Genomic DNA, 26,703 nt, shown 5'->3' with positions numbered 1-26,703 from the left:
CCTTCCTTCAGGAGACTATTTCTTTTAACTCTTTATTTGCTTTTAAAGTTTTTTGTTTGAAGCATGTAAAATGCCTCAAAATCAATCTGGCATCTCATGCAGCCTCAAATATGCTGACATGCACTTTAATTTTTTTTAAAAATTAACATTTTCCACCTTTACAGCAGTGACGCGCTCTCTGATTAATTGCAGTGCCAATGTACCTCAGCCAATTGTTTGGTTGAACTTTGCTCACCAAAGTGTGGTAATGGTTTCACAGTAGTGCTGTGCTAGTGTTCAACCATTGCACTCCCGCCTCTGAGTCAGAAGGTTGTTGGTTTACGTCCTACTCCAGCACAATGAACATGTAAACGCATAATCCAGGCCGGCCACTCAGTACAGTGTTGTGGGAATGTGCAGAGCTAATGTGCGAGAGATCAAATTTTAAAGGGCTGTAGAATTATTTTAAGGAAGCCCTCTATTTCTTTGGTGATACTTGTCATTTCTTGTGATTATACTGCCCAGTGATTCTGATTACACTGGAACTGCACTGCACTGCCCCTTCACTTGTTTTAACTCTCTAATCTATCGGAGTGAGCCATGGGATGTAAACGGTTGATTAAATGATCTGAATTTTAAAAAATTGATGGATTTTACGTTGTTGCTTAAGCAGCCCCGCACCACCTCTTCTCCTCCCCACCCCCCCTCCCCCGCCAGTTTTTTTTAATATACAATTCTAATGGGTAGATCAGATTTCTGAATGACCAGCGCAAATGTGATCAAAACAAGGGCTGGAACAAAAAAAACTTGTTGGCAACTCAAATGTTGTAGTGTAATGACCTGAACCAGCTGTATTGAACAGAGTCCTTACTGCGGTCACGCTGTCAAAGCTCAGATTCGGATCCGCCATACAACATCTAACCTCTGCTTTAGAGGCACACTGAAAGCAAGAAGTTCCTGCAAGGGAGATTGGGTAGGTGCAGCAATGGAGCTTTGACTGTTTTGTGCAGTGCATTTTCCTGCAGATGCTTTGGAATGTGATACACTGCTCCGCACAAGGCCAATCTCGTTGTCCAAATATTGCTGTTTTGTGTGTGTGTTTGTGTGTGTGTGTGTGTGTGTGTGCGCGTGCATGCCTGTATATGCATACACTTTGGGGAAATAAGGAAAAATAATATTGTGCTCAAATATGCCTGAGCCATCAAAATTGCAGCAAATTCATCAAAAACAATTCATCCAAATAATTAATTCAATATGCTGTGATGTATTTATTTAAAGTTGTTGTTAGTATATATAGCTCAGTGTGTTCACCTTTTTATTTTCAAGTTTCTGTCCTGCTTTCTCTCAGGTTGATGAGTCAGATTGCCTGTGGAACGATATACAATGTGATCCTCTCAACTCATGCAGAAAACTATTCTGCATGCATGCGCATGGGAAGTGAGCATTGGCAGGCCGCTTGACTTTGGGAGATAACCCAGCTGAGCCAAACCCTGCACTCACCCTCTATCCACAGACATTTATTTTTCAGCAGCCGTGAGATTATAATCGGGAATCTGATCCATGATCCTGGCCAATTACAGAGACCCCATTTGTTGTGTTTTGATCTTGCAAATTGAACAGAGAAGAACACATGAACATACAAGTCAGGAGCAAGAGTAAGCCATTCGGCCCCTCAAGCCTGATCTGCCATTCAATAAGATCATGGCCAATCTAATTGTGGCCTCAACTCTACTTTCCTGCCTACCCACGGATAACCTTTCAGCCTAAAAAATATTCAATGACCCTGCTTCCACTGCTCTCTGGTGAAGAGAGTTCCACAGACTCCCGACCCACTGAAAGAAAAAAAATTCTCATCTCCGTCTTAAATGGGAGACCCCTTATTTTTAAACTGTGTCCCTTAGTTCTAGTCTCTCCCGCAAGGGGGATATGTCCTTTAACCATCCAGCCTGTCAAGTCTCCTCAGGATCTTGTATGATTCAATAAGATTATCTCTTTCTCTAAACTTCATTGGGTGCCAGCCCAACCTTTCCTCATAGGATAACCCCCTCATTCCGGGAATCAGTTGAGCGAACCTTCTCTGAACTGCTTCTAATGCAATTATGACATTTCTTAACTACGAAGACCAAAACTGTGCACTGTAGTCTAGATGTGGCCTCACCAATACCTTATGGAACTGTAGTAAAACATCCTTCCTTTTATATTAAATTTCCCTTGTAATAAGCAACAACATTCCATTTGCCATCCTAATCACTTGCTGTACCCGCATACTAACTTTGCATGATTCACATACCAGGACACCCAGATCCCGCTGTACCTCAAGAGTTCGGCAATCTCTCCCAATTTAAACTGTATGCTGCTTTTTTATTCTCCCTGCCAAAGTGGACAAGTTCACATTTTCCCACATTATACTCCATCTGCCAAGTTTTTGCCTGCTCACTTAACCTATCTATATCCCTTTGCAGACTTATGTCCTCTTCAAAACTTACTTTCCTACCTATCTTTGTGTCATCAGCAAATTGAGAAACCATACATTCAGTCCCGTCATTCAAGTCATTAATTTAGGTTGTAGTTAGTTGAGGCCTCAGCACTGATCCCTGTGACATTTCACTCGTTACTTCTGTTATGATGTGGCAGGTGGTATTTGCCAGGCTGACCAAATGTACAAGGTCACGCTATCACAACGTTTTTGCAATTTATATTTATTGCGAGAAGGCTTGTGCGCTTAAATCAGAAGTAATGAGTCCACTAACACATTTAGAAATTTTAAAAATTAAATTAAGACACTTATTAACAAAAAAACACATATACAAGATTATAGTTACACAGTTACTTAATATTATAACAATTCCCAAAATTGTTAATTAACCAGATTCCCAACCCCACACCCCCTTTTAAGGCAACAGGCCAAAATAGATTTTAAATTTATAGAGACAATCCAGCAAGGTTACCACAGCACCCACTCGACAATGGAATTTCAAAGGCTTTTAACAAAACTTTGGTTACTGGAACAGCAGACTTCTGCAAAGAGGCTGGAGGCTTTTCCCAAAGTCTGCTTCACATGGTGTACCTTTCAGATCTCACACAGCCACTCCGCATACAGCCTTCCATCCTTCTTTAACATATTTCTTCTTCTTTAATCTGTAAATCCCATGTCCTCATGTTCCCCCATGTCTTTGGAATTCACTTTTCCTATAATATAAAAATCTTTTATGTTGTTGTTATGGTCAGCACTTTTGGGAAAAATCAACGTAATAACCTTGCCCTTTTTATCTTGCCAGTCATAAAAGCCTTATCATATCTTTTTGAAAATCCAACAACTTTTCCCCTTGTATAAAAATGCAAATTTAATTCACACCCTATCTGCTGACTTTACCCTAGCTCACTCAGTAACATTTCAGATACCTTTTTACACCTAACTCTTTTGAATAATTTCAACAGTGCAGTCTATCCATCCCTAAATTACTTAAATCAGTTATACACACACACACCTACGTTACAATATCCCACAATAATATTATAAAAAATGATAGTTTTATGACACGTCTTGCAAACACAAAAATGATCCATTTATGCCTACTCTGTTTTCTGTGGGCTAACCAATCCCCTACCCATGCTAATATGTTACACCCTACACCATGAGGTCTTATTTTGTGTAGTAACCTTTAATGTGGCACCTTGTTGAACGCCACCTGTCAATCGAAGTACAGCACATCCACAGGTCCCCCTTTATCCATGTTGCTTGTTACTTCCTCAAAGAACTCGATGAAGAAGTTAAACCTGGAAATTTCCTGGTCAGTGGAGATCAGTAGTCTTATTTTGTCTAGCAATTGGCCCCCTTTGTGATATCTATCTGCCCTCTTCTAAACCTGGTCTCTTGAATGTCCCTAATTTTAATTGCAGTGCCATTGGTGGCTGTGCTTTCAACTGTTTAGGTCCTTAGCTTTGGATTCCCTCCCTCAACCTCTCCGCTTCTCTACCTCTTTCCTCCTTTAAGGCACTCCTTAAAATCTAGCTTTTCAAACAAGCTTTTGGCCATTTACCCTAATATCTCCTTACGTGACTTGGTGTCAAATTTTGCGTTATATAGCTCCTATGGAAGGACTTAAGGATGTTTTATTATATTAAAGGTGCCCTTATAAATACAATAATAAAAACAGAAAATGCTGGAAAAACTCAGCAGGTCTGGCAGCATCTGTGGAGAGAGAAACAGAGTTAACGGTTCCAGTCTGTATGACTCTTCAGCTCTGGAAAGTCATACGGACTCGAAACATTAACTCTCTTTCTCTCTCCACAGATGCTGCCAGACCTGTTAAGTCTTTCCTGCATTTTTTTTTAATTTCAGATTTCCAGCATCTGCAGTATTTTGTTTTTATGTTACTGTATAAATACAAGTTGTTGTTAAAATTAATTTTGCTGCCGTGGTGGCTTGCGGACCCTTGAAATTCCATAGATTAGTAACGCTATAGCATTCCCTTTTGGATATCTAAACCTGGATATCCCAATACAAAGTAGTCAATATTGCTTCCAGTTTTGGGGGAGGCTAAGTTTTCAACAGTTTGATTATCTCAATATCCACTGCAGTGTTTAAATTTTATTTTTTAAAAATTGAAACTTACAAACTAAGTTATGAGATGAATGGAACCTGCTGATGAAAACTATTGCAATTAAGCATTCCAGGCATTACCTCAATGGAAATAGAGGCCAGTGTTCTGGTTCTTAAGTTGTTTAAGGAAATTTGGGTACTGTGTAAGTGAAGAGGGACTTTGGCCAAAATGAACAATGGGCATCAGGTAATATCAGAAAATCACCAGGATCAGATGTAAAGCTCTGGAAATCATCAGGTCTGTTAGTCTGGGGGAGAATGCCAATATTGATAGACAAGGAAAGAGTTTAAGAATACTTTTGAGCGATACAGGTAATGATTCCAAGTTGTTGTGTATTTATGATGCTATAAGCATCATAAATTTATTGAACTCAGAGTTTAAGATAATTGGCATTTAGGTAAGGTAGTGGAGATTAAACATAAAATCTTACATGCATGATAGGGGGCCATTTGGCCCATTGTACCTACGAAAGAGCTATACGATTAGTCCCACTCCCCTGCACTTTCCCTGCAAATTTTTCCTTTTCAAATACATATCCAATTCCCTTTACAAAGCTACTATTGAATCTGCTTCAACACCCTTTCAGGCTGTGTCTCAGATCTTAACCACTCGCTACATAATGAATTGTTTCCTCGAGCCCCATCTGGTTCTTTAGCTAATTATCTGAAATCTGTGCCCTCTGGTTACCGACCCACCTGCCATGTAGATAGAATAGAGAGAGAGAGAGAAACTATCAAAATCCTTGATAATTTTGAACATGTTGGTATTTAGAAAGCATTTGACAAGATGCCTCACAATGAAGAGGATTCATTGCATTTTCTGTTCAAATCCTTGGTTGGATACAGAATAGAATTTTTTTAAAAAGCTTGCATTTACAAAGCACCCTATCACGTTCTCAAGGCATCCCAACACACTTCATAGCCAATGAATGACTTTTAAAGTGCTGTCATTGTTGCGTCGGCAAATAAAGCAGTCAGTTTGGTGATAAGAGGGATAATTGAAGCCTTGTTTTGCTGCAACTGTGTGTCAAGTCATGTTGGGCCATTAACTACCTCACATGAGGACACTGAGCAGATGTTTATATTAAGGCACCATTAGTATCAGGCATGTTGGATAAGAGCAGCAGCTTCCAGGCCATAAATTTGTATACTTCACTTGGGGCTTTGGGACCAGATATTTGACTCTCTCGTTGGCTTCGGATCAATTCAGATTATATCCCTGATTCAGGGTAAAGTGTTTTGTACTTTTGCTCAGCAAAGTAAGGGACAATACTTTTCAAGTGACCTCTAATCAGGAGTGACCTTTCATCTGGGACCTGATGAAAGGTCACTCATCCTGAAACATTAACTGTTTCTCTCCACAGATGCTGCCTGAGTTTTTCCAGCACTTTCTGTTTTTTATTTCGGATTTTCAGCATCAGCACTATTTTGCTTTTGTGTGACATTACTTTTCACCCTTTTATTTCCAGATTGACTTTCCTACTTCTGCGTTTGAAGTCAAGTTCATAACCCCTCCCCCGGCAGAATTCAGTCCCAAATATGCCTTCAGTAGCCTGGATGATGCATCGAGGAAGTCCCTGAAGGAAGTGATGCAGAAGAAGTCCCTCTTCTGGTAAGAGCTTTGTTATGATAATACTGAAGGCTGTCGATATTCTGTGAGGAAATGGAAGAACAGCTGTTGGAGGTTGGCCGTTCCAAAGCCCTGCTTGGAGCTTCTTAAGAGTATAAGAACCAACACCATTTCAAATGGTAGGATGTTCGCAAATATACGTCCCCTGGTCTCCAAACATTTCCAGTTAACAGCAGTAATGCTCCTGTAACACTTCCGCTCAGCTCCAATCATTGTTACGCTGTTGTTAGTGTCCAGACTATTTTAAGAATGATTTATTCTAGCTAAAATCAGGTTCTCTTTTCGTTAGGGTGCTCTGAAAATGACTCGTGGTAGCTGCGCAAAAGCATTTTTAAAAATCTGGCTCCCTCCCTAGAAATTAAAATGCAAACTGTTGGCATCGTTCAGCAGATCAGGCAGCATCCACGAAGAGAAGAAACAACATTTCAGGCCGATTATCTTTCACCAGACTTGGAAAATTTTAGAGATTTTACAAGAGTTTCTAAGCAAGTTCAGAGCCAGGGATGGGGAGGATTGGGGAAGAAAGATTAAAGGGAAAGGTCTGTGGCAAATGGTTACAGCAAAGCCGTTACCGACACGCCCATGTCCGAGAACATGGGAGCAGTGATTGTGACCTAAATTTAAACTCCATATTGAAGCTGGAAGGTTGTAAAGTGCCTAATCAAAAGATGTGGTACTTCATTGTGTTGGTGTCAAAGGCCAAGGACAGGGTAGGCATCTTGAGAGTGGGATGAGAATTAAGATGGCAAGAAGCTGAAGTCATGCTTCTGTGTGTGTGTGTGTGTGTGTGTGTACATGCGTGTGTGTCAGTTTCTGCATGCAGCAGTTGGGGATGGGAGAGGAGTGAACAGCAACATTGAATAGCCACCAACTCGCACATGAATAATGGCCATTTGGGCTAGACACGGAGTGGGACTGGTGCATATGGACCTATGCACCAGCAAGAAGTCACCATCTTCAGGAGAAGGGACAAGAAGAGAAAATTGGTGAGTAGAGAGGAAAGAAAATTCAGCTCCCGCTAAACCCCACTGAGCCTGTAACTAGCATTTGAAACTAAAGGGAATGTGACCATTAATCTTGTCAATGTATTTCAAATTAGAGGCACGTGAAGTATTACATCTTGGAAGTAACAAGGAAAGAAAGACATCTTGCAATTATATAGCACCTTTAGTCCTTAGAAGATCACAAAGTGCTTCACCATCATTAATTTATTTTTAAGTGCAGTCACTGCTGTTTTGCAGGCACAGAGTAACCACTTTGTGGACAGCAAATGAGATAAATGACCAAATAATCTGTATTGGCTGTAATGATTGAGGGTTAAGCATTGCCCAGGACACTGGAAGAACTCAATTGCTTTTCTTCAAATAGCCCCATGAGATATTTTATGTTCCCTGCACTACCTCATGCCCGCCACAGCCACACCCTGTATTCCCCCACTCACTAAAAAAGGTTTTAAAAAAAACAACCACAGCTGTGAGCAACAAGGGAAACGGCAGGAAAATGACCCCTTTCCTCGGGATATTTTATTTTGCTGTTTCCGTCATTTCCTTACAACGGGAAGGCATCCTGTAAACGTGCAGAGAAGGTCTTGTATTATATGTCTATTTGTCATGGACACCAGGAAAACCCTTCTTTGACAATGCCTTGTGTGCAGTGCCTGATGTTGAATCATTTACGGTCACCCTTTCAGCCAAGTGTGCAGTGTATTTCAATGAGTGACTCCTTAACATTAGAGAACACTGGCTACTGATCAGTAGTCGAAGTCCTAGATGATTTGCTTTGTTCCTTCTCAGTCTTCTACTCTTAATGGCTTCAGCTGCTGAAACTGTTTAAAATAGGAAGAGGAATAGGCCATTCAGACCCTTGAGCTTGTTCCAACATTTTAGTTAGATCATGGCTGATGTGCATCTCAACTTCACCCATAGCTGCTTTAGTTCTGAAACCCTCAAACCCTTTGCTAACAAACATCTATCAATCTCAGTTTTGATATTTTCAAGTAACCCCAGCCTCTATAGCTATTTGGGGGAGAGAGTTCCAAATTTCTAGTACCCTTTGTGGGAAGAAGTGCTCCCTGGCGTCACCATTGAACAGCCTAGCTCTAATTTTAAAGTTATACCCATTTGTTCTTTATTTCCCCCTCCTGTCAACCCTTCAACTCATCTTAAACATCTCAATTAGGTCAATATGTATCTCCCTGAATATAGAAGATTAAAGCCTAGTCTATGCAACCTGTCCTTGTAATGTAATATAACCCTTTTATTCCCAGTATCATTCTGGCCCTGGGTTAGATTAGTTAACCTTGAACCGTTTAGTCTGTAGGGCTCAGCGATGCATTTATCCCCAAGCTTTTGTGGGTGGGACTGACTAGCCGTGTTAATTAACCAGAATCACAGATGACTAAAGTGCTATAGTAGAGCAAGCCAATTTCAAGCTTCATTCACTTTCCTCTCCCACCGCCTTATCTCCATCAACTCACTGCATCTGTTCCATGTAAACCACCTTCAAATTTACCCATCCTTAAGTGTAGCAAGTGGGGACATGTTGAAAAATGACTCTACCATACAAAATTAGGCAGCTTTCTGTGATATGATTAGAAACTAGTTTCCATCACAATGCATTCCTTGCTTCAATTCCAAACATATGGGTGTAATTTCTAATTAACTAAATATACACTACCCACATCATCCACCTTGACACAAATTGCAGGCTACTTTATACATTGGAGTCACCATAATCACAGGCTTCATTAACCATAGTTACCATAGTTACAGGCCCCATAACCCATAGATATATTGTTCACCACACCCAAAATGGTGCTTGTGGTTTTTCTTGCCTGACCTGCAGTTAAACAATTAAATTCCTGTTTGTACAAAGCTGTACTAGTTGCTAAGCATACATATCCTAAATGGACCAGGCTTATCATGTAAACATTTCATCAGTTTTTCTTTGTTAGAAGAAGGAGGAATCCTAAACATTCACTCACAAGGTCCTCCATGACATTCGCTATCTGTTGTTGATAAGAGGAATATTTTGCTGTGCAATCTGATGTGGCACATTTATCAAGTGTGATGTGTTGGGATGAAGATAATGGACACCATGTGTTGTCCATAAGTGCAGCTTGTTATGGGGCTAGCCCTGATTGTGGTGTGCCTCAGCTTTCCTAAGCTGTGGAATACCCTCCCCAGACTTGCACACCTCTTGCTCATCCTTTAAGATGCTCCTTAAAACCTAACTTTTTTCAACGAAGCTTTTCATCACCTGCCCGAATATTTCCTTAGGTGGCTGGATGTTAGGTTTTATTTGATAATGCTCCTGTGAAGCGCTTTGGGACATTTGACTACTTTAAATGAGTGAGTTGTTCTTATGGTAAGCATGTGTGATGTGGTACAGTATTGTGTTATTTGTAAATTGAGACACAAACAAGAATTGCAGAAACAATTTGATTAAGGGTTTTGATAGGGTAAATAAGGAGAAATTGTTTCCAGTGTCAGTAAGATCAGTAACCAGAGGGCACAGATTTAAGATAGTGGACGAAAGAACCAGAGGGGCAATGAGAGGTATTTTTTTTTAATGCAGCGAGTTGTATCTGGAATGCACCATGTGAAAGGTTGGTGGAAGCAGCTCCAATAGCAACTTTCAAAGGGGAGCTGGGCATAAACTTGAAAAGGGGAAAAAAAAAAATTATTTGGAAATAGATGAAGGGAAGTAGGACTAACTGAATTGCTCTCTAAGAGCCAGCATAGACACAATGGGCCAAATGGCTACCTCCTGTGCTGTATCATTCCATGTCCAGCATCAGTTTAAAGATATATCTGAGGGAGAGTGAGAGCTGAAGCAGCCATTAATGTATGGAACTGATGAGCAAGGGGAGACTAACTAAATCTATATAAAGCTGATCTGCATGTGATCATCAGGTGCGCTGATAACTAAACTCTTCCTGGCACACTCACCCCATCCCAACCCTAGCACAGCTATGTAATATCCTGGAAGAGGCAAGATATAAGAGAAAAAAACCCAGGGCCAGGAAGGGAAAAACACTCTCAAAAATTTCTCTCTGCACCCTCTCAGGAGATCAAAACCAGTCCAGGAGATCACATGAACCAAGAACTATTTATAAAGACATTTGCCTTCTATATGATACAATAAGGGACAATAGCATAATGGTAATATTACTAGTCTAATAATCCAGCGGTCTGGACTAATGCCCTGGAGTGATGTGTTCAAGTCCTTTCATGGCAGATAGGGAAATTTAACTTCAATAGCATTAATATGGAATAAAATGCTAGTCTTATTAATAATGATCATGAAATTAATAGATTGTTGTAAAAACTCATCTGGTTCACTGGTGTCCTTTAAGGGAGGAAATCTGGCACCAGGTATACAAATAGTCGTTTGGTAGAACAGAACTTGAGCGTTGCTGGAAAAAGAGACATTTTGTTGAAGCTTTTCATCTTGCACTCATCAGGAAAACAGCAAGAATACCAATATCAGGGGAAGCAACAACTTTATACTGTATGAGAAGAGGGTGCTGATTGATTGGCAAGTGGTCTGATTTATTGATAGAGGCATTGCCATGGAGAATGCACCAGTTAATGGTGACTGACAGTTAATTGCCAAACACTGAAATTTTAAACCAGGTAGCTTGACTCTGATTGGTCAAGGCATTTGCCCTGAAGAATGAACCAGCGAATGGCCATCACCTATTTTGTTTAGCTGAAACAGGCGCAATGTGTGTACATGTTCTTTCTGTCTGCAAAGAACAGGGCCCTGTGTATTGATATATGTAACTTCCAGTACACGCAAATGTGCCACACTGCAAGCCTGACTGGCAGCTTAGATTGGTTGTCAGTGTAATTTTTAGCACACTGAGGATTATTTAGCAAATGTTGTCCAATCATGGAAATACATCTAATGTTTGACACTGTTTTGAGTTTTGCAAGCACAGGCTGGTTGGGTACGGTCTGTACCTTGCCCGTTGCAAACAGCGGCTGGGACATGCTGTTTGATACGACTTGCCAGTCTTTGGGATGCATGGCTGACATACCTAACATCACACTGGCATTGAAATTCATATACCACATTACTCATTTGTGTGATAGGCAGAACAATTTTTTGGCTTGACGGCAGCATCCTGTTAGTGGTGAATACTACTTGTGTTGTTACTGCATAGTAGCGGCGTGAAACAGCTGCTCCTATGCACCTGTTGCTCAGGTTTTTGAGATACCTTGCCTTCTAGGATAATCTGAGGTAGACTGGGCACCTTTCAGGGCTGAAAGTGACGGCCTTAGGCCCGTTCATGAGTTTGCGAGATATACATGATCTGATCTGGGTAGCCATTATCCTGCAGGATGTCTTTGCACCCTATTTCAGTATCAAGCTTGCATGGTGAGTAAATGGCTTGTGCCTTATTTACGAGGTTGCTGAAAAGGCCAATCTTATAGCATGTGGAACTGTAAGAATCCCAACACGTGTATTGACCAGTGAAAGTAGGCTGGTACTAGACCGTGGTAGAGAACCTTCTATATAATGCAAGTCCCAGTGTGATGCTAGGGATGTAGGCCGTACAGCCCAAAGACTGGCAGATCATATCAAACAGCATGTCCCTTTCACTGTTCGCAACGGGCACGGTACGGACCGTACCCAACCAGCCCGTGCTTGCAAAACTCAAACCACAGTGTCCAACATTAGATGTGATTCCGCAATTGGACAATATTTGCTAAATAATCCTCAGTGTGGCAAAAATTAGGTTGACAACCAATTTAAGATCGTCAGTTGGGCTCTCAGTGTGGTGCTTTTGCGTGTACTGGAAGTTACATATATCAACACAGAGGGCCCTGTTCTTTTCAGATAGAAAGAACATGTACATGCATTGCACCTGTTTCAGCTAAACAAAATAAGTGATGGCCATTCGCTGGTTCATTCCTCAGGGCAGTGCCTTGACCAGTCAGTCAAGCTGCCTGGTTTAAATTTCAAACCATGCTTGTCAGTCACCATTAACTGGTGTACTCTCCATGGCAACACCTTTATCAATCAGAGTCCACTTGCCAACCAATCAACACTCTCTCCTCATACAGTATAAAGTCATTGCTTCCCCTGACATTGGTATTCTTGCTGTTCTCCTGATGAGTGCAAGATGAAAAGCTTTGACAAAATATCTCCTTTTTTCAGCAATAAATCTGCTATCCTTACCTGGCCTGGCCTATGTGTGACTCCAAATCCACAGTGATGTGGTTGACTCTTAATTGTCCTCTGAAAGGCCTAACAAGCCGCACAATTGTATCAAACCACTGGAAATCACTGTGGGTGTACCTACACCACGTGGACTGCGGTGGTCAAGAAAGTGACTAACCACCAGCTTCTCAAGGGCAGTTAGGGATGGAGAATAAATGGTGACTTTGCCTTTGACGCTCTCATCCCAAACACAAATATAAAGAAAAGACATCTCTGCTGTGGTCAAGAACTGTTCGGGTTTCCTCTTGAAGGCATGGCAGGACACGGCTTGAGGAATCATACAAAAAATTGTTTTTAAAATTGCTTTGTTTGAATGAGAACAAACCCACTCAGTCATTCTATGGATGAGTGAATCTATTAGAAATGACAGGAAGGAACCTCTGTAGAGAGGCTAATGCATGCCTTTTGTCATTTCCTTCGAGAAAAAAACTGGAATTGCTCACCACAGAAATTTTACCTTTTTGTCTTTCTTCTTTGTAACATTTCCCAATTGCTCGGAGAATTCATCACCTGAAGGTTTATATTTCCTTTCCTTAAATTGACTGTCCCCCCCCCATGTTTCCCCACTTCTCCTTCCCCCCCCAGGTTTGTGTCCAGTTCCTTGCATAGTACAGATGCTTTCTGTTCCTGCATTGGCTTTGTTTGCGTTCAATTTGGATCATCCAAACTTTGGATAGAAGTAGAAAATGCTAGGCATGCACAGTGAGTCAATCAACATTTGATCTTGTCATACTTCTGGATGAGAAACTCCATCAGATGTCCTTTCCTCCTTTTATCTTAACCAAGTTTTTGGCAGTCAGATTCTGAAGTTATCCAAATTTTCAGCAAAAGGATAGAGATTCCTCATCTTAACAGTTATTATCCAGCACCCATCAATTTGCCAAGAAAGCTCAGTGACACCGTTCATATCTATCATGCTCCAGCAATCTGAATTTCTCATGTGGAGCTTAAAGACTGACACGGATTAGTTGGGCCAAATAGTCTCTTTCCAGGTTATAACTTCTATGTATTTCTATTTACTGACACTACTAATTCATGTAGTTTTCCATTCTGTTCCTGGGTGTGAATCACGTTATTGAGTCTGTGGAGTGGGAGGGTCGTCAGCAACTGTACATATTAAACATCCTATGCGAATCGGGGACTGGTGACCGCACACACTGGGTTACCAATGCAAGTTGATTTCAGACTGTATTTAGGTGTCATCCAGTATTTCCAAGAATCGTGTCATCTGGAGCAAAAAGCTGACTGTTTGTGTGTACTATGTGAATTGGTTAAGCTTGGAGTAAGCTTCTGCAATTATTAACCATAGGGTAACCACATACAAACCTTAGTTGGCAACTGCCCACAGTTATGCACTAAATCCTTCTTCATTTTCCAGAGATCAAATGGCTAAGGGAAGTAACTAAAACAGGGGATGGGATCGGGTGTCTGCACTCACCCTGATGGTTGTAATTGGATCAGGCTGTAAAGTGCCAGGGAAACTGTGTAATCCAATAACTGCTGACAAACAGGGCTAAGGGCTAACAATGAAGGACCAGACACGTGAGCCTTCGAGCTGTCCAGTTCACCGCTCACCAGCTGGGTTCCTCTCCATGGTCTCCACCTGTTTATTTTCATATATTAAATGCCCAATTGTAAAGTGGAACTGGGTGAATAGTAGAAAGACTTGCGTTTCTATAGTATTTTACACACTGGCAACATGCCCCACAGTGTTTTAGAACCAGTGAGGTACTCTTGAAGCGTAGTCACTGTTGCAAGGCAGGAATAATAGGCAAAGGCATGGGGCATTCATCAAAGCTAGAGTAGGATCAAATGCTCATAAGGTGCACTGGCTGGATTCATCTTCCACAAGAGGATGTACTGTCAAGCTGGTAGTACATCCCTTCTGCTGACCTGGAATAGGGCAGCAGTACTCATTCGAGCTCAGCTCCAGTCTATGCATGTGCTTGGTATGAGGAAGCTAGAAGCAGGGTAGCTGGAAATAATACTTCTTGGAGTAATTTTTAAACAGTTATACTGCAGATATCTTTGGAAATGATATTGGGAAGACGGAGATTGGAGAGCGCACAAATGCAGCAAGGCAAAGAACTGTCCCTAACATAGAAATAACCTTATCCAAACTAGAATCCTTGCACAAGAATACGTCGATATCCGAGAGATTATTTGCTGATATCCACAGGGGAAGTGAAGAAATATTTTCTTCATGTTGAAGAATTGTTGACTTATTTGTGGAATAGACTGCCACCTAGTGTAGTGGACAACTTTGGCTGAGCTACAGCATTGTAGGGACCTGAAATAAAATTCCATTCAGCCTAGAGCAGAACGACATGAGCTTTGAGTAAGGGGAGATATGAGAATTCATGGCAGGGATGGTAATGATCAGATCAGGAGACTCGGGTGTCATATCCAGCTCACTGTGACATTTAATTTTGTTTCTGCATACTTAGTTTCTGATAAATGTGCATGTGCATGTGTAATGGGTTAATTAAAACCTTGTATATTCCTTTTACTCTCTTTTCTCCTCCCTGACCTCTCTTGTTCATGCAGCTCCCCTGGTTGGTTAGACAGCTGGGACCTCCCCCAGGCCAGCTTGAACGCAGCCATTTAACTGGACTGTGGGAGATGCAGCTTAATTGACACCTGCTTGTGGATGTTGTTTTTCTCAGAAGCAGCATTTCTCTTTCCTTTCACCCTGATGGGCAAAAAGCTTCTTCAACCTCCCGAGAGTACCACTGGGCTTAGTTTATCTATTTGCAGTTAGAAATAAAAATAACTTTTCTTTTCATTTATGCTTGGGACGTGAGTTATTAAGCAAAAGCTGCATTTGTTAACCATTCCAAGTTGCCCTGACAACATCCAAGGGCATTAAGACTCAGCCGCATGATTGGAGTCATGCATAGGTCAGACTGCTGCAGTGTCAAGTTCTCTTCCCTCAAGGCATGGGTTTTAATGACAATACAACAGCTTTTCAATGTGATTTTTTTTTAACCTAGAATTTTCAGCTTTGTTTAATTCAAACTTACAACTTGCTACAATGAGATTTGAACTCTCAACCTTTGGGTGCCTTAACCGTGACTCTACCTCTGCAAAATATATTTTTTAAAATTCCCTTCTTAGATTTCACAAGTAGCTTCTCCCCACCACCAGCCCCCCACTCCAGCCCCTTAAAACTCCCTCATGGCCTAAATTATTGTCTGGTTGAGAGAGTGGGCACTGGGCACAATGTTTCCTTTTGTCTAATCGGTGCTTCTGATGGTTCCGCTGCCAGAAGATGCTTGAAGGTATATAGGTTTCTGGTTAATGTAATGCTAATCCTGCATTAACTGGAACATCCTCGCAATAGTTGGAGGCAAAGCCTTCAGAGAAAGTTAGCTAAATATTAATGATTTGTGGTATTCAATGATCACTGAATTGAAAGGAAAATAACATGAATCATTAAAGAGGGGATAATAGACAAGTTCAGATTAATATCATGAGAAAAGCCATGATAAAAGAATATTGTCTTCTGTAAATGACAGGTTTCCATTGTTGAAGCCATCCTTCCCTACCTCTGTAGGATCATCCAGCTCTACACCTCTCAATCCTGGCCTCTTGCATGTCTCTTACTTCAATTGCTCTGCCTCTCTACCTGTCTCTCCTCCTTTTAAGATGCTCCTTAAACCCACTTCTTTGACCAAGCCTTTGGTCACCTGTCCTAATATGTCCTTTTATGGCTCGGTATCAAATTTTGATTGATGCTGCTGTGAAGTACCTTGGGATGTTTTACTGTACTAAAGGCACTATGTGAACACAAGTTGTTGTTGTTGTGGCTTAGTCAACAGCCAGAGAGTGTTTTTTAAATTATAAATCCAAGTTAAGAATACTTATTCTGAATTATAGACATTGGGCAGGTCTTGGAATTTAATCCTCAGAACTGGGTGATGTTATGACATGACAAATGATATATGCCACGGAGACCAAATTCACAAGGGAAACTTGGTCACGTTATCACAATGGTTTTGCAATTTGTATTTATTACAAGATGTGTGCATTGAATTTAGCAGTAATAAGTCCACCAAGACCTTTAGAGATTTTAAAAATTAAAATATTTATTAACAAAGTATAAAAGATTTCAAGCACATAACATAAAACTACAATTACTTCCAACTAAAATAACTGGTAAAATTCCAAATTAACCTGACTCTCTTTAAGGCAACAGTCCAGAATCGATTTTAGATTTAAAATCGAAGCAGCAAGTTAACACAATACCCACTTGACAGTGGAATTCCAAATGGCTTTTCCCCAACTTCTGTTTCGTTATATAGCGAGCTTATGCACAAATGCTGGAGGCTTTAGTAAGACTATTTCACACTCCCTTGTTAGACCTTACATGGCCTTCTGATACATAGCCTTTCATTCTCCTTTATATATGTTTCTCTCTTTTTAATGTGTAAATTCTATTGTTCCATATGGTTTTGAAACTCTATCTTCCTCTTAATATAAAAACTTTCATTTTGCCAATATATTGTCAGTAACCTTTGGGAAAAATAAACACATTCCTTAGCCTTGCTTATCTGGCTAGTTGTAAACAGACTAAGATCCCTTTGAAATCCAATGTCCCATCATTTATCTAAAAATGCAAATTCCTTTCACCTTACATGCTAAGCCAGCATCCATGTTTACTCATTAGCATGTCAAGCACCTAGCTTCTTTTGATGATTTCAATTTGCAGTCTACTTGACTCCAAATGTAATTAAATCACACAGACAGACCCTGCTATATTTAGCCCCATAAACCTACTTCACAATAAACCAGAAAAATATTATGAAAATCATTATACTTTCATCACAGTGATCTCAGCCAGACTGAAAATAGGGATGCTAATACTACTCGCAGCATCCTTGAAATAGGAATTGGGAGTGAGAAGAGGGAGGCAGCCAGAGTAAGGAGCTCCTGACTGCTATCTTTGACACTAGCTGAAAAATATGTGGATCTCCTGTGATGGCTGCTTTGGTCAAAGCGTCTGCTGCCACTCACTGTCCAGGCTCCAGGCAGGAAGAGTGACTGCTCCTGTGTGGTACCAGAGGGCTGCTGGTATGCCTGGAATTGTACCTCAGGACGAATTGTCAAGTTTGATAGAGAAGTGGGTTGGAAAAGTAAATTTGTCAAACCTTGCAGTGAGCGAAAAACAAGTTCATTCTATTTGTGCAGGCTGGAATTCATTCAATTTAAATGGACTTTGTGTTGACGCTAGATAACAAGTTTGCTATAATTAGGTTCTGGTGCATTACTGTTTCCCAGGGCAGATTTAGGCCCTTTCTTTGACCACTGATAATATGACCTTTGGTGTAACCTTGTGTAACATGGATTCAAATTAATGCCTTGGCATGACCCATGTTAGAAAGACTCCAGTAAGGAGCCTGACCTTCACTAATGGGATACAGCAAGATTGTCTTAGGAGTCGCTTCCATTCTCTGGTTACTTTGATGTCCTATACAGCCAGATGGTTATGTGCAGTAATGGTGTTGTTGTGTCTTTGGTGTCTGGTGTGGACTGTTGACCACCCTCTGCTTCTCTTGACCCTTTCCCTTCCCCCACCTTCTGCAGGCTGACAGAAGAAGACAGGAAGCTGTTGTGGGAGAAGCGATATTACTGCCACTCAGAATGCAGCTGCTTACCTCTGGTGCTCGCCAGCGCCCCCAGCTGGGAGTGGGCCTGCCTGCCCGATATCTACACCTTACTCAAACAATGGAATTGTCTCAGCCATCTGGATGCCTTGGGTCTGCTCCATGCTACGTAAGTCTTACAACATCATGAATATATTCAGATAATGGCTTGTCTCCCACAGCATCATGGTAGGCCAAATGCTTTTAAAAGTAAGTTGTCAGTGGCCATTTGGCCCAATTAGATCATCTATCCATAGTAACCTATCACCATCAAAACAAAAAAAGCTTGCATTTATATAGCACCTTTCAGGATCACTGGACATCCTAAGGCCCTTTACAGCCCGTGAAGCATTTTTGAGGTGTAGGTACTGTTGTAATATAAGAAATATGGCAGCTGGTTGCACATAGCAGGCTCCCACAAACAGCAATGTGATAATGACCAGTAATCTGTTGTTTTTTATGTTGATTGAGGAATTAAATTTGGCCTCAACACCTCAGATAACTCCCCTGCTCTTTTTCGAAATATTGGCACATCCACCTTAGAGGACAGACAGGGCCTTGGTTTAACATCTCATCCAAAAGGTAGCACCTCCAACACTGCAGCAGTCCTTCAGTGCTGTATTGGAGTATCAGCCTTGATTGTGGACTTGAACCCAGAGCCTTCTGGCTCGGAGACGAAAGTGCTACCAACTGAACCACAGGTGGAAACATTAAATTAACATGTTAATAGTTTATTTCACAAGTGCTACTTTGCATAGAGGATACTCGTGAATTTCATGTTTACCGTTTAGAGTAGATTGCCCAAGTAGCAGAGTGAACTGATGAACTCCCCAACAACGAATGCTAATCAAACAATGAATGTTGAAAGATTTGAACAAAGCTTTATACATAAAGAATGAAGACACTTGTTCATGGGGCAAGAAATTCTTATGGAATCATATCTCAATGAAGAATTGATGCCTTCAGAAAAGACGGGGAGAGATTTGACAAGGGGGAAAACATTGTTTAGTGCTTTATCCTTCTATTCATTCAGCGGCAGTCATCAGAAAGAGATGAAAATTTTAAACCTCGCAGGGTGGGGTTTGAACATTAGTTTTTGAAATAAAAGATAGGAACAAAGGAACAGGAGTGGGCCATTCAGCCCCTTGAACTTGTTCCACTATTCATTCATTCATGGTGGCTGCTGATGCAAATTGTGTTCCAGATAGTTTGTATAAGACAAAGATATTCATGGAATTTATAAACCTGTTCCCTTTGTGTAAAGTAATTTTACAAAGTGACTTGGTAAACAGAATTGTTATGATGGGACTTATTCCAAGATTACCTATTGAAGGGGTAGGTTTTATTCTGGGTGAAGATTTGGCTAGTGGTGACAGTAACATGGCGACGATTGCAGGTGTTTGATCATACTGATCTAACCAAACTCCAAACAATGACTGTGGCCAAATACGAGAGGTTTATTGCCAATAATGAGCAATTGAAGGAAAACCTGATTAGTGTGGAGAACCAACTTTCATGTGCAAAAGATGAGTTTGCTGATTTAAAAAAAAAAGAAGCTTGATAAGAACAATTGAGCATCAGTCCCAAATGTAAAACCATAAGACCATAAGACATAGGAGCAGAAATTAGGCCATTCGGCCCATCGAGTCTGCCCCGCCATTCAATCATGACTGATAAGTTTCTCAACCCCATTCTCCCCGTAACCTTTGATCCCCTTACCAATCAAGAACCTATCTATCTCAGTCTTAAATACACTCAATGACCTGGCCTCCACAGCCTTCTGTGGCAGTAAATTCCATAGACTCACCACTCTCTGGCTAAAGAAGTTTCTCCTCATCTCTGTTCTAAAAGGTCTTTCCTTTACTCTGAGGCTGTGCCCTCGGGTCCTAGTCTCTCCTACTAATGGAAACATCTTCCCCACGTCCACTCTATCCAGGCCTTTCAGTATTCTGTAAGTTTCAATCAGATCACCCCTCATCCTTCTAAACTCCATCGAGTATAGACCCAGAGTCCTCAAAAGTTCCTCATATGTTAAGCCTTTCATTCCTGGGATCGTTCTCGTGAACCTCCTCTGGACCCCCTCCAGGGCCAGCACATCCTTCCTGAGGTACGGGGCCCAAAATTGCTCACAATATTCTAAATGTGGTCTGACCAGAGCCTTATAAAGCCTCAGCAGCACATCCCTGCTTTTATATTCTAGTCCTCTCGAAATAAATGCCAACATTGCATTTGCCTTCCTAACTACCGACTCAACCTGCAAGTTAACCTTAAGAGAATCCTGGACTAGGACTCCCAAGTCCCTTTGCACTCCAGATTTCTGAATTCTCTCCCCATTTAGAAAATAGTCTATGCCTCTATTCTTCCCACCAAAGTGCATGACCTCACACTTCCCCACATTGTATTCCATCTGCCACTTCTTTGCCCATTCTCCTAAACTGTCCAAATCCTTCTGCAGCCTCCCCGCCTCCTCAATACTACCTGTCCCTCCACCTATCTTTGTGTCATCTGCAAACTTAGCCAGGATGCCCTCAGTTCCTTCATCTAGATCATTAATGTATAAAGTGAAAAGTTGTGGTCCCAAGACTGGAACTCCACTAGTCACCGGCCGCCATCCTGATAAGGACCCCCTAATCCCCACTCTCTGCCTCCTGCCAGACAGCCAATCTTCTATCCATGCTAGTACCTTGCCTCTAACACCATGGGCTCTTATCTTTCTGAGCAGCCTCCTGTGCGGCACCTTGTCAAAGGCCTTCTGGAAGTCCAAGTAGATAACATCCATTGGCTCTCCTTTGTCTAACCTACTTGTTACCTCCTCAAAGAATTCTAACAGATTTGTCAGGCATGACCTCCCCTTGATGAAACCATGCTGACTTTGCCCTATTTTATCATGCACTTCCAAGTATTCTGAAATCTCATCCTTAATAATGGACTCTAAAATCTTACCAACAACTGAGGTCAGGCTAATCGGCCTGTAATTTCCCGTCTTTTGCCTCACTCCCTTCTTAAACAGGGGGGTTACATTAGCGATTTTCCAGTCCTCTGGGACCCTCCCTGACTCCACCGCTTGACTGAGGACTTGAAATGTCTAAATTATAAACTCGTAGAATCAAATTCAACAAAGGTAGATCTTCAGTTAAAACTTGATGAACTTCAAACATAGAAGTCTCTATGAAGTGTCATGAAAAACACCTTGAACAGGAAAAGGAATTGCTGGTGAATCAGAACCGTTGGTTTCATGCAGATTTAAAAACCAAGACTAATGAACTGTTAGAACTTTGTTACGAAAATAGCAATGAGATCATTGAACTTCGATGCAATTTGAGAATAAGAAAGACACAGAGTAGGTACAATATGATAGCCATAACAGAGATATGGTTACAGGATAACATTGATTGGAACCTGAATATTGAAGGGTACATGACATTTAGGAAGGACAGGAAGCTAGAAAAAGGGGAGGGGTGGCTCTGTTAATTAAAGATGATATTGATACAATAGAGAGGGATAACCTAAGTTCAGGAAACAAGGGTATAGAAACGGTTTGGGTAGAGATGAGAAATGATAAAGGCAAGAAGTCATTTGTGGGTGTGGTCCACAGGCCTCCTAACAGTAGGATGGGGTGGAAAAGAGGAAATAATGGGAGCTCATCAGAAAGGGACAGTGATTATCATGGGGGATTTTAATCTAAACATAGACTGCAAAAATCCAATGGGCAAAGGTAGCCTAGATGAGGAATTCACAGAATGTTTTTGGGACATTTTCTTAGAACAGCATGTTTTGGAGCCAACCAGGGAGCAGGTTATACTAGACCTGGCATTGTTCAATGAGATAGGACTAATTAATGACCTCATATTGAAAGTGCCCCTAGGTAGCAGTGATCATTATATGATTGAATTTTACATTCAGTTTGAGGGAAAGAAGAGCGGGTCGAAAACTAGTATTTTAAGCTTAAATAAGGGCAATTATGAAGACATGAAAGCAAAGGTAGCTAAAGTGGACTGGCAAATTAGGTTAAGGGATAGGTCAATAGAGATGCAGACATTTAAGGGCATATTCCAGAATACACAGAATAGTTATGCTCCAACAAGAAAGAAAAATTCCAGGGGGAGAACACAACATCTGTGGTTAGCTAAAAAAGTTAAGGTTAGTATCAAACTTAAAGAAAAAGCATATAATTGCACAAAGATGGGCGGCAGGTCAGAAGATTGGACAGAATATAAAAAACAGCAAAGAATGACTGAAAGATGAATAAGGAGGGAAAATTTGGAGTATGAGAGAAAGCTAGCTATATATATAAAGGCAGATAGTAAGAATTTCGCTAGATATTTTAAAAAGAAAAGAGTTAACAAAATGATCATTGGTCCTATAGAAAGTGAGTATGGGGATTTAATAATGGAAAATAAAGAGATGGTAGACAAATTGAACTAGCATTTTGCTTCAGTCTTCACTATAGAGGATACAAGTAACATCCCAGAAATAGATGTAAATCAGGAATTGGAAGGGAGAGAGGAACTCAGGAAAATTACAATCACCAGGGAAGAGATACTTAGCAAATTGCTGGATCTGTGGGTTGACAAGTCCCTGGATCCTGATGGATTTCATCTTTGGGTCTTAAAAGAAGTGGCTAGTGAGATAGTTGATGCGTGGTTTTAATTTTCCAAAATTCCGGAGATTTGGTGAAGTTTCCATTAGTTTGGAAAATAGCTAATCTAATTCCTTTATTCAAAAAGGGAGGGAAATGGAAAGCAGGAAACTATAGGCCAGTTAGCTTAACATTTGTCTTAGGGAAAATGCTAGCTGCTATTAAAGCTGTTATAACAGGGCACTTCAAGGTAATCAGGCAGAGTCAACATGGCTTTGTGAAAGGAAATCATGTTTAACCAACTTATTGGAGCTCTTTGAAGAAGTAACATGTGTTGTGGATAAAGGAGTACCTGTAACTGTACTGTACTAAGATTTCCAGAAGACATTTGATAAGGTACCACATCAAAGATTATTGCGAAAAATAAAAGCTCATGGGGTAAGCCAGGGTGTAACATAGGCATAAATGGATCATTTTCTGGTTGACAGGATATGACGAGTGGTGTGCCACAGGGATCAGCGCTGGGGCCTCAACTCTTTACAATTTATATAAATGATGTGGTTGAAGGGACTGATGGCATGGCTGCTAGGTTTGCTGATGACACAAAGCTAGGTAGGAAAGTAAGTTGTGAAGAGGACACAAGGAGTGTATAAAAGGATAGAGATAGGTTAAGTGAGTGGGCAAAGATCTGGCAAATGTAGTATAATGTGGGCAAATGTGAAATTGCCCACTTTGGCAGGATGAATAAAAAAGAAGCATATTATCAAAATGGTGAGAGATTGCAGAGATCTGAGATGCAGAGGGATCTGGGTGACCTTGCATGAATTGCAAAAAGTTAGAATGCAGGTACAACAAGTAATTCGCAAAGCTGATGTAATATCATTTATTGCAAGGGAATTGAATACAAGAGTGAATACATTGAATACAAGCATAGGGAAGTAATGCTTCAATTATACAAGGCATTGGTGAGGCCACACCTGGAGTACTGTGTACAATGTTGATCTCCTTATTAAGGAAAGGTGTAAATGCGCTGGAAGCAGTTAAGAGAAGTTTTGCTAGACTAATACCTGGAATGGGTTGTCTTATGAGGAAAGGTTGGACAGGCTAGGCTTGTATCTGCTGGAGTTTAGAAGAGTAAGAGGTGACTTAATTGAAACATATTAAGATCCTGAGGGGTGGATTTGGAAAGGATGTTTCCGCTTGTGGAAGAATCTAGAACTCGGGGTCACTGTTTAAAAATAAGGGGTCACCCATTTAAGACAGGAAGCCATTAAGATGAGGAAATTTTTTTCTCTGAGGGTTGTGAAACTTTGGAATTCTCTTCCTTAAGGTGGTTGAGGCAGAATCTTTGAATGTCTTTAAGGCAGAGGTAGACAGATAAGCAAAGGGTGATGGGTTATTGGGGATAGGCAGGGATGTGGGTTGAGGTTAAAATTAGATCAGCCATGATCTTACTGAATGGCGGAGCAGTCTCTAGGGGCTGAGTGGCCTACTCCTGCTCCTTATTCATATGTTCATATGGAAGAGCAAATGCAGAATTTGAAGGCAGACAAGGAAAATTTTAAGAATCAGATTAAGCATTTTACAAGTGAATTGAAGAAGCCTTAAGAGCTGTCATTAATCATGGAAGAAAGATTCCGAAATTAACTGAATGCCAATGCGAAGTTGTTAACCTTGTTTAAGGGTTTCACAAATGACTCTGAAACGAAGACAACTCAAATCACCAGAGTAGTGGCTCAGCTGAATGAATAGATTAACAAACTTGGAAACGAATTGGAAAATAAGAGAGTAAACAAAAACTTGTTTAAAATTGTGAAAGAATTGTAAATAAAAGTTCCATTTTTGAAACATCAATGGGAAGAACATGAACGTGTGTAGAAGACTGAGGAACACCTTGTGGATAAACTAGAAAATGATTTGAGTGAAGAGAGGAAAAGTTCCTTGGTGCAAGTTTATTCATCTGGTGTTGATCAAAACAATGAAAAGAAAGAATCTGTTATGGAATAAATGATTGAGGAAGATAATTTTGCAGTTGGTTGCCAATTAGACATCCACGGTTTGTGTCACAAATGTAAAGGACCCATTGAAGACATGTTTCCATTAACAGAGGAGAAGAGTAAGAAAAATCCCATGTTCTTCGGTATTAAAGTTGAGAAACCTAGACAAAGTCATTTGTATTGCATAGATATGGATGCATATCAATCATATTTGAGGCACATTAAATCAATCTGAAGCGAGGAAGACCACAAGAGTATTAGTTTGCAGTCACACCAGCAAGGTTGAAACCCCTGGTACAAAATAGGAGTACAAGCTGGTCAAGATATTGAAAGAAAACTTCTCAAGGTCTGCTAAAGGAAGGGAAGATAAGGTTATGACCAAAAACCATATAATTGTTGGTGTTGTATCCAGAAGTTGAAGAAAGAGTGTAGGAGAAAAGGCAGACTCCAAGTTATGATAATTCTATGATGTTTAAATTCTGCTAATGCTGCTTGTTACATGTATTGACTTTTGTTTTGGTCAAACCTTTGTAAATTGTATAATACGACATATGTAGTTGTGAAACAAAATTAAAAGATTATCTGTCTAGTATATAATAGGCTATTTGTTAGAGGTTTATGATAAGTTCTTGTAAAGGGAGTGTAAAGCCATTATAAAGAAACCTTCACTGTAGTGAAGCTTGCTTTCTTCTGAGGGGAAAGTGGTGTTAAGAAACGCGAATACTTACCTCAGAGGTTGGAAACTCCAGTTCTCAGCAGGCCTCAGGACATCTGCATGTGTGCGGCCGGGAAATGGTTGCACATGCGCAGTAGCTGTCTTTTACCGTCTTTAGGTTGGGAACTGGCCCTGCACATTTGCACAGAAGAAAAGGAAGTAAAGAAGTGAAACAGTGTGGAAAAAGCAGGTCAGGTGACCTGAATCAGAATGCCATTCCAGAAGAAAGTCCCAGACAGGGACAGTGGGAGGTCCCAGAAGAGATTTCTTCGCCCAGAGAGTGGTGAGCCTGTAGAATTTGCTACCACAGAAGGTATTTGAGGCCAAAACATTGTATGTTTTCAAGAAGGAGTTAGATATAGCTCTTGGGGCGAAAGGGATCGAAGGATATGGGGAGAAAGCAGGAGCAGGCTATTGAGTTGGATGATCAGCCATGATCGTAATGAATGGCGGAGCAGGCTTGAAGGGCCGAATGGCCTACTCCTGCTCCTAATTTCTATGTTTCTATATTTCTAAGAAAGTCCCAAGCAGGGACAAAGACAAGGATCAGAAAGAGGTCCCAGAAGTAAAGTTAAAAGAAAGGAGCAGAGCAATAGTCTCTGAGTTCAAGAGAGAGCTGCAAGAAGCAGACTTGAAGTGAAGTGGGCTTGAGAGAAGCCCTGAAGATCCAAGAAGGCAGCTGGTTAGTGACTCCATGCTGCAGGCCGTAGGGGAAAAAGTACCCCTTTGGAGCAGTGGTGTTCTGCTTGGCATGGCTGAAGATCAAAAAGTGTGCTTGGAAGCTGAAGCGTGAGAGTTCTCTGAGATCCAGGGGAAAAGAATCTCGGAAGGTGAGAAAGCAGCCCAAGTGGGAGAAGTGATTGGAGATAATTCAAGGAAAGTTCTTCAAATGTGGAGGTTGGAAACCCTCGTGAGAAGACGAAGTTTCCATGAGACTGGTTGGCTCACAGTGTGACAAACGTCTAGGTGGGTTGATGAGAAATCCATGGAATCTGCTTTGGTTGCACCTGTCATTTACTTTGGAGTATGATGTGTCTGACAGTTTGCCTGTTAATTCACATGTACCTCATACTTAACCTGAATGTTAGAGTATAAGATTGTTATTTAAATTGTTTATCTGTCTGAATTTGTATGCGTCTGTAAAGATATTGCTGGGGTGAATGATTAGTGAATGTTTGAATCATCTTCTCGTGTTTGTATTGAGATTTTTCCAACCATTTTGTCTGGCGTAATAGTTCATTTTCCTGTTTAATAGATTTTTTTTGTTTTAAAAGTTCATCAGAATCCTATGAATTTCTTCAGTAACTTGTCTCCACGGTTTCTT

The 26,703-nt window shown here is 40.8% G+C and overlaps 1 protein-coding gene across 1 annotated transcript in view; it reads left to right on the top strand.

The window, feature by feature from the left end:
- Positions 1–26,703, top strand: part of pik3c2b (phosphatidylinositol-4-phosphate 3-kinase, catalytic subunit type 2 beta) — a 164,918-nt gene that overhangs the window by 89,854 nt on the left and 48,361 nt on the right. Inside the window, exons 15-16 of the mRNA XM_078546393.1 lie at positions 6,052–6,194; positions 18,030–18,218. Of these exons, the coding sequence (XP_078402519.1) occupies positions 6,052–6,194; positions 18,030–18,218 (332 nt within the window). The remainder of the gene's footprint in view (positions 1–6,051; positions 6,195–18,029; positions 18,219–26,703) is intronic.

The sequence above is a fragment of the Cetorhinus maximus genome, chromosome 8 (assembly GCF_964194155.1).
Source record: "Cetorhinus maximus chromosome 8, sCetMax3.hap1.1, whole genome shotgun sequence".
Taxonomy (NCBI): Eukaryota; Metazoa; Chordata; class Chondrichthyes; order Lamniformes; family Cetorhinidae; genus Cetorhinus; species Cetorhinus maximus.
Note: the sequence above shows the minus strand (reverse complement) of the source record. Positions and strands in the feature narration are given on the sequence as shown.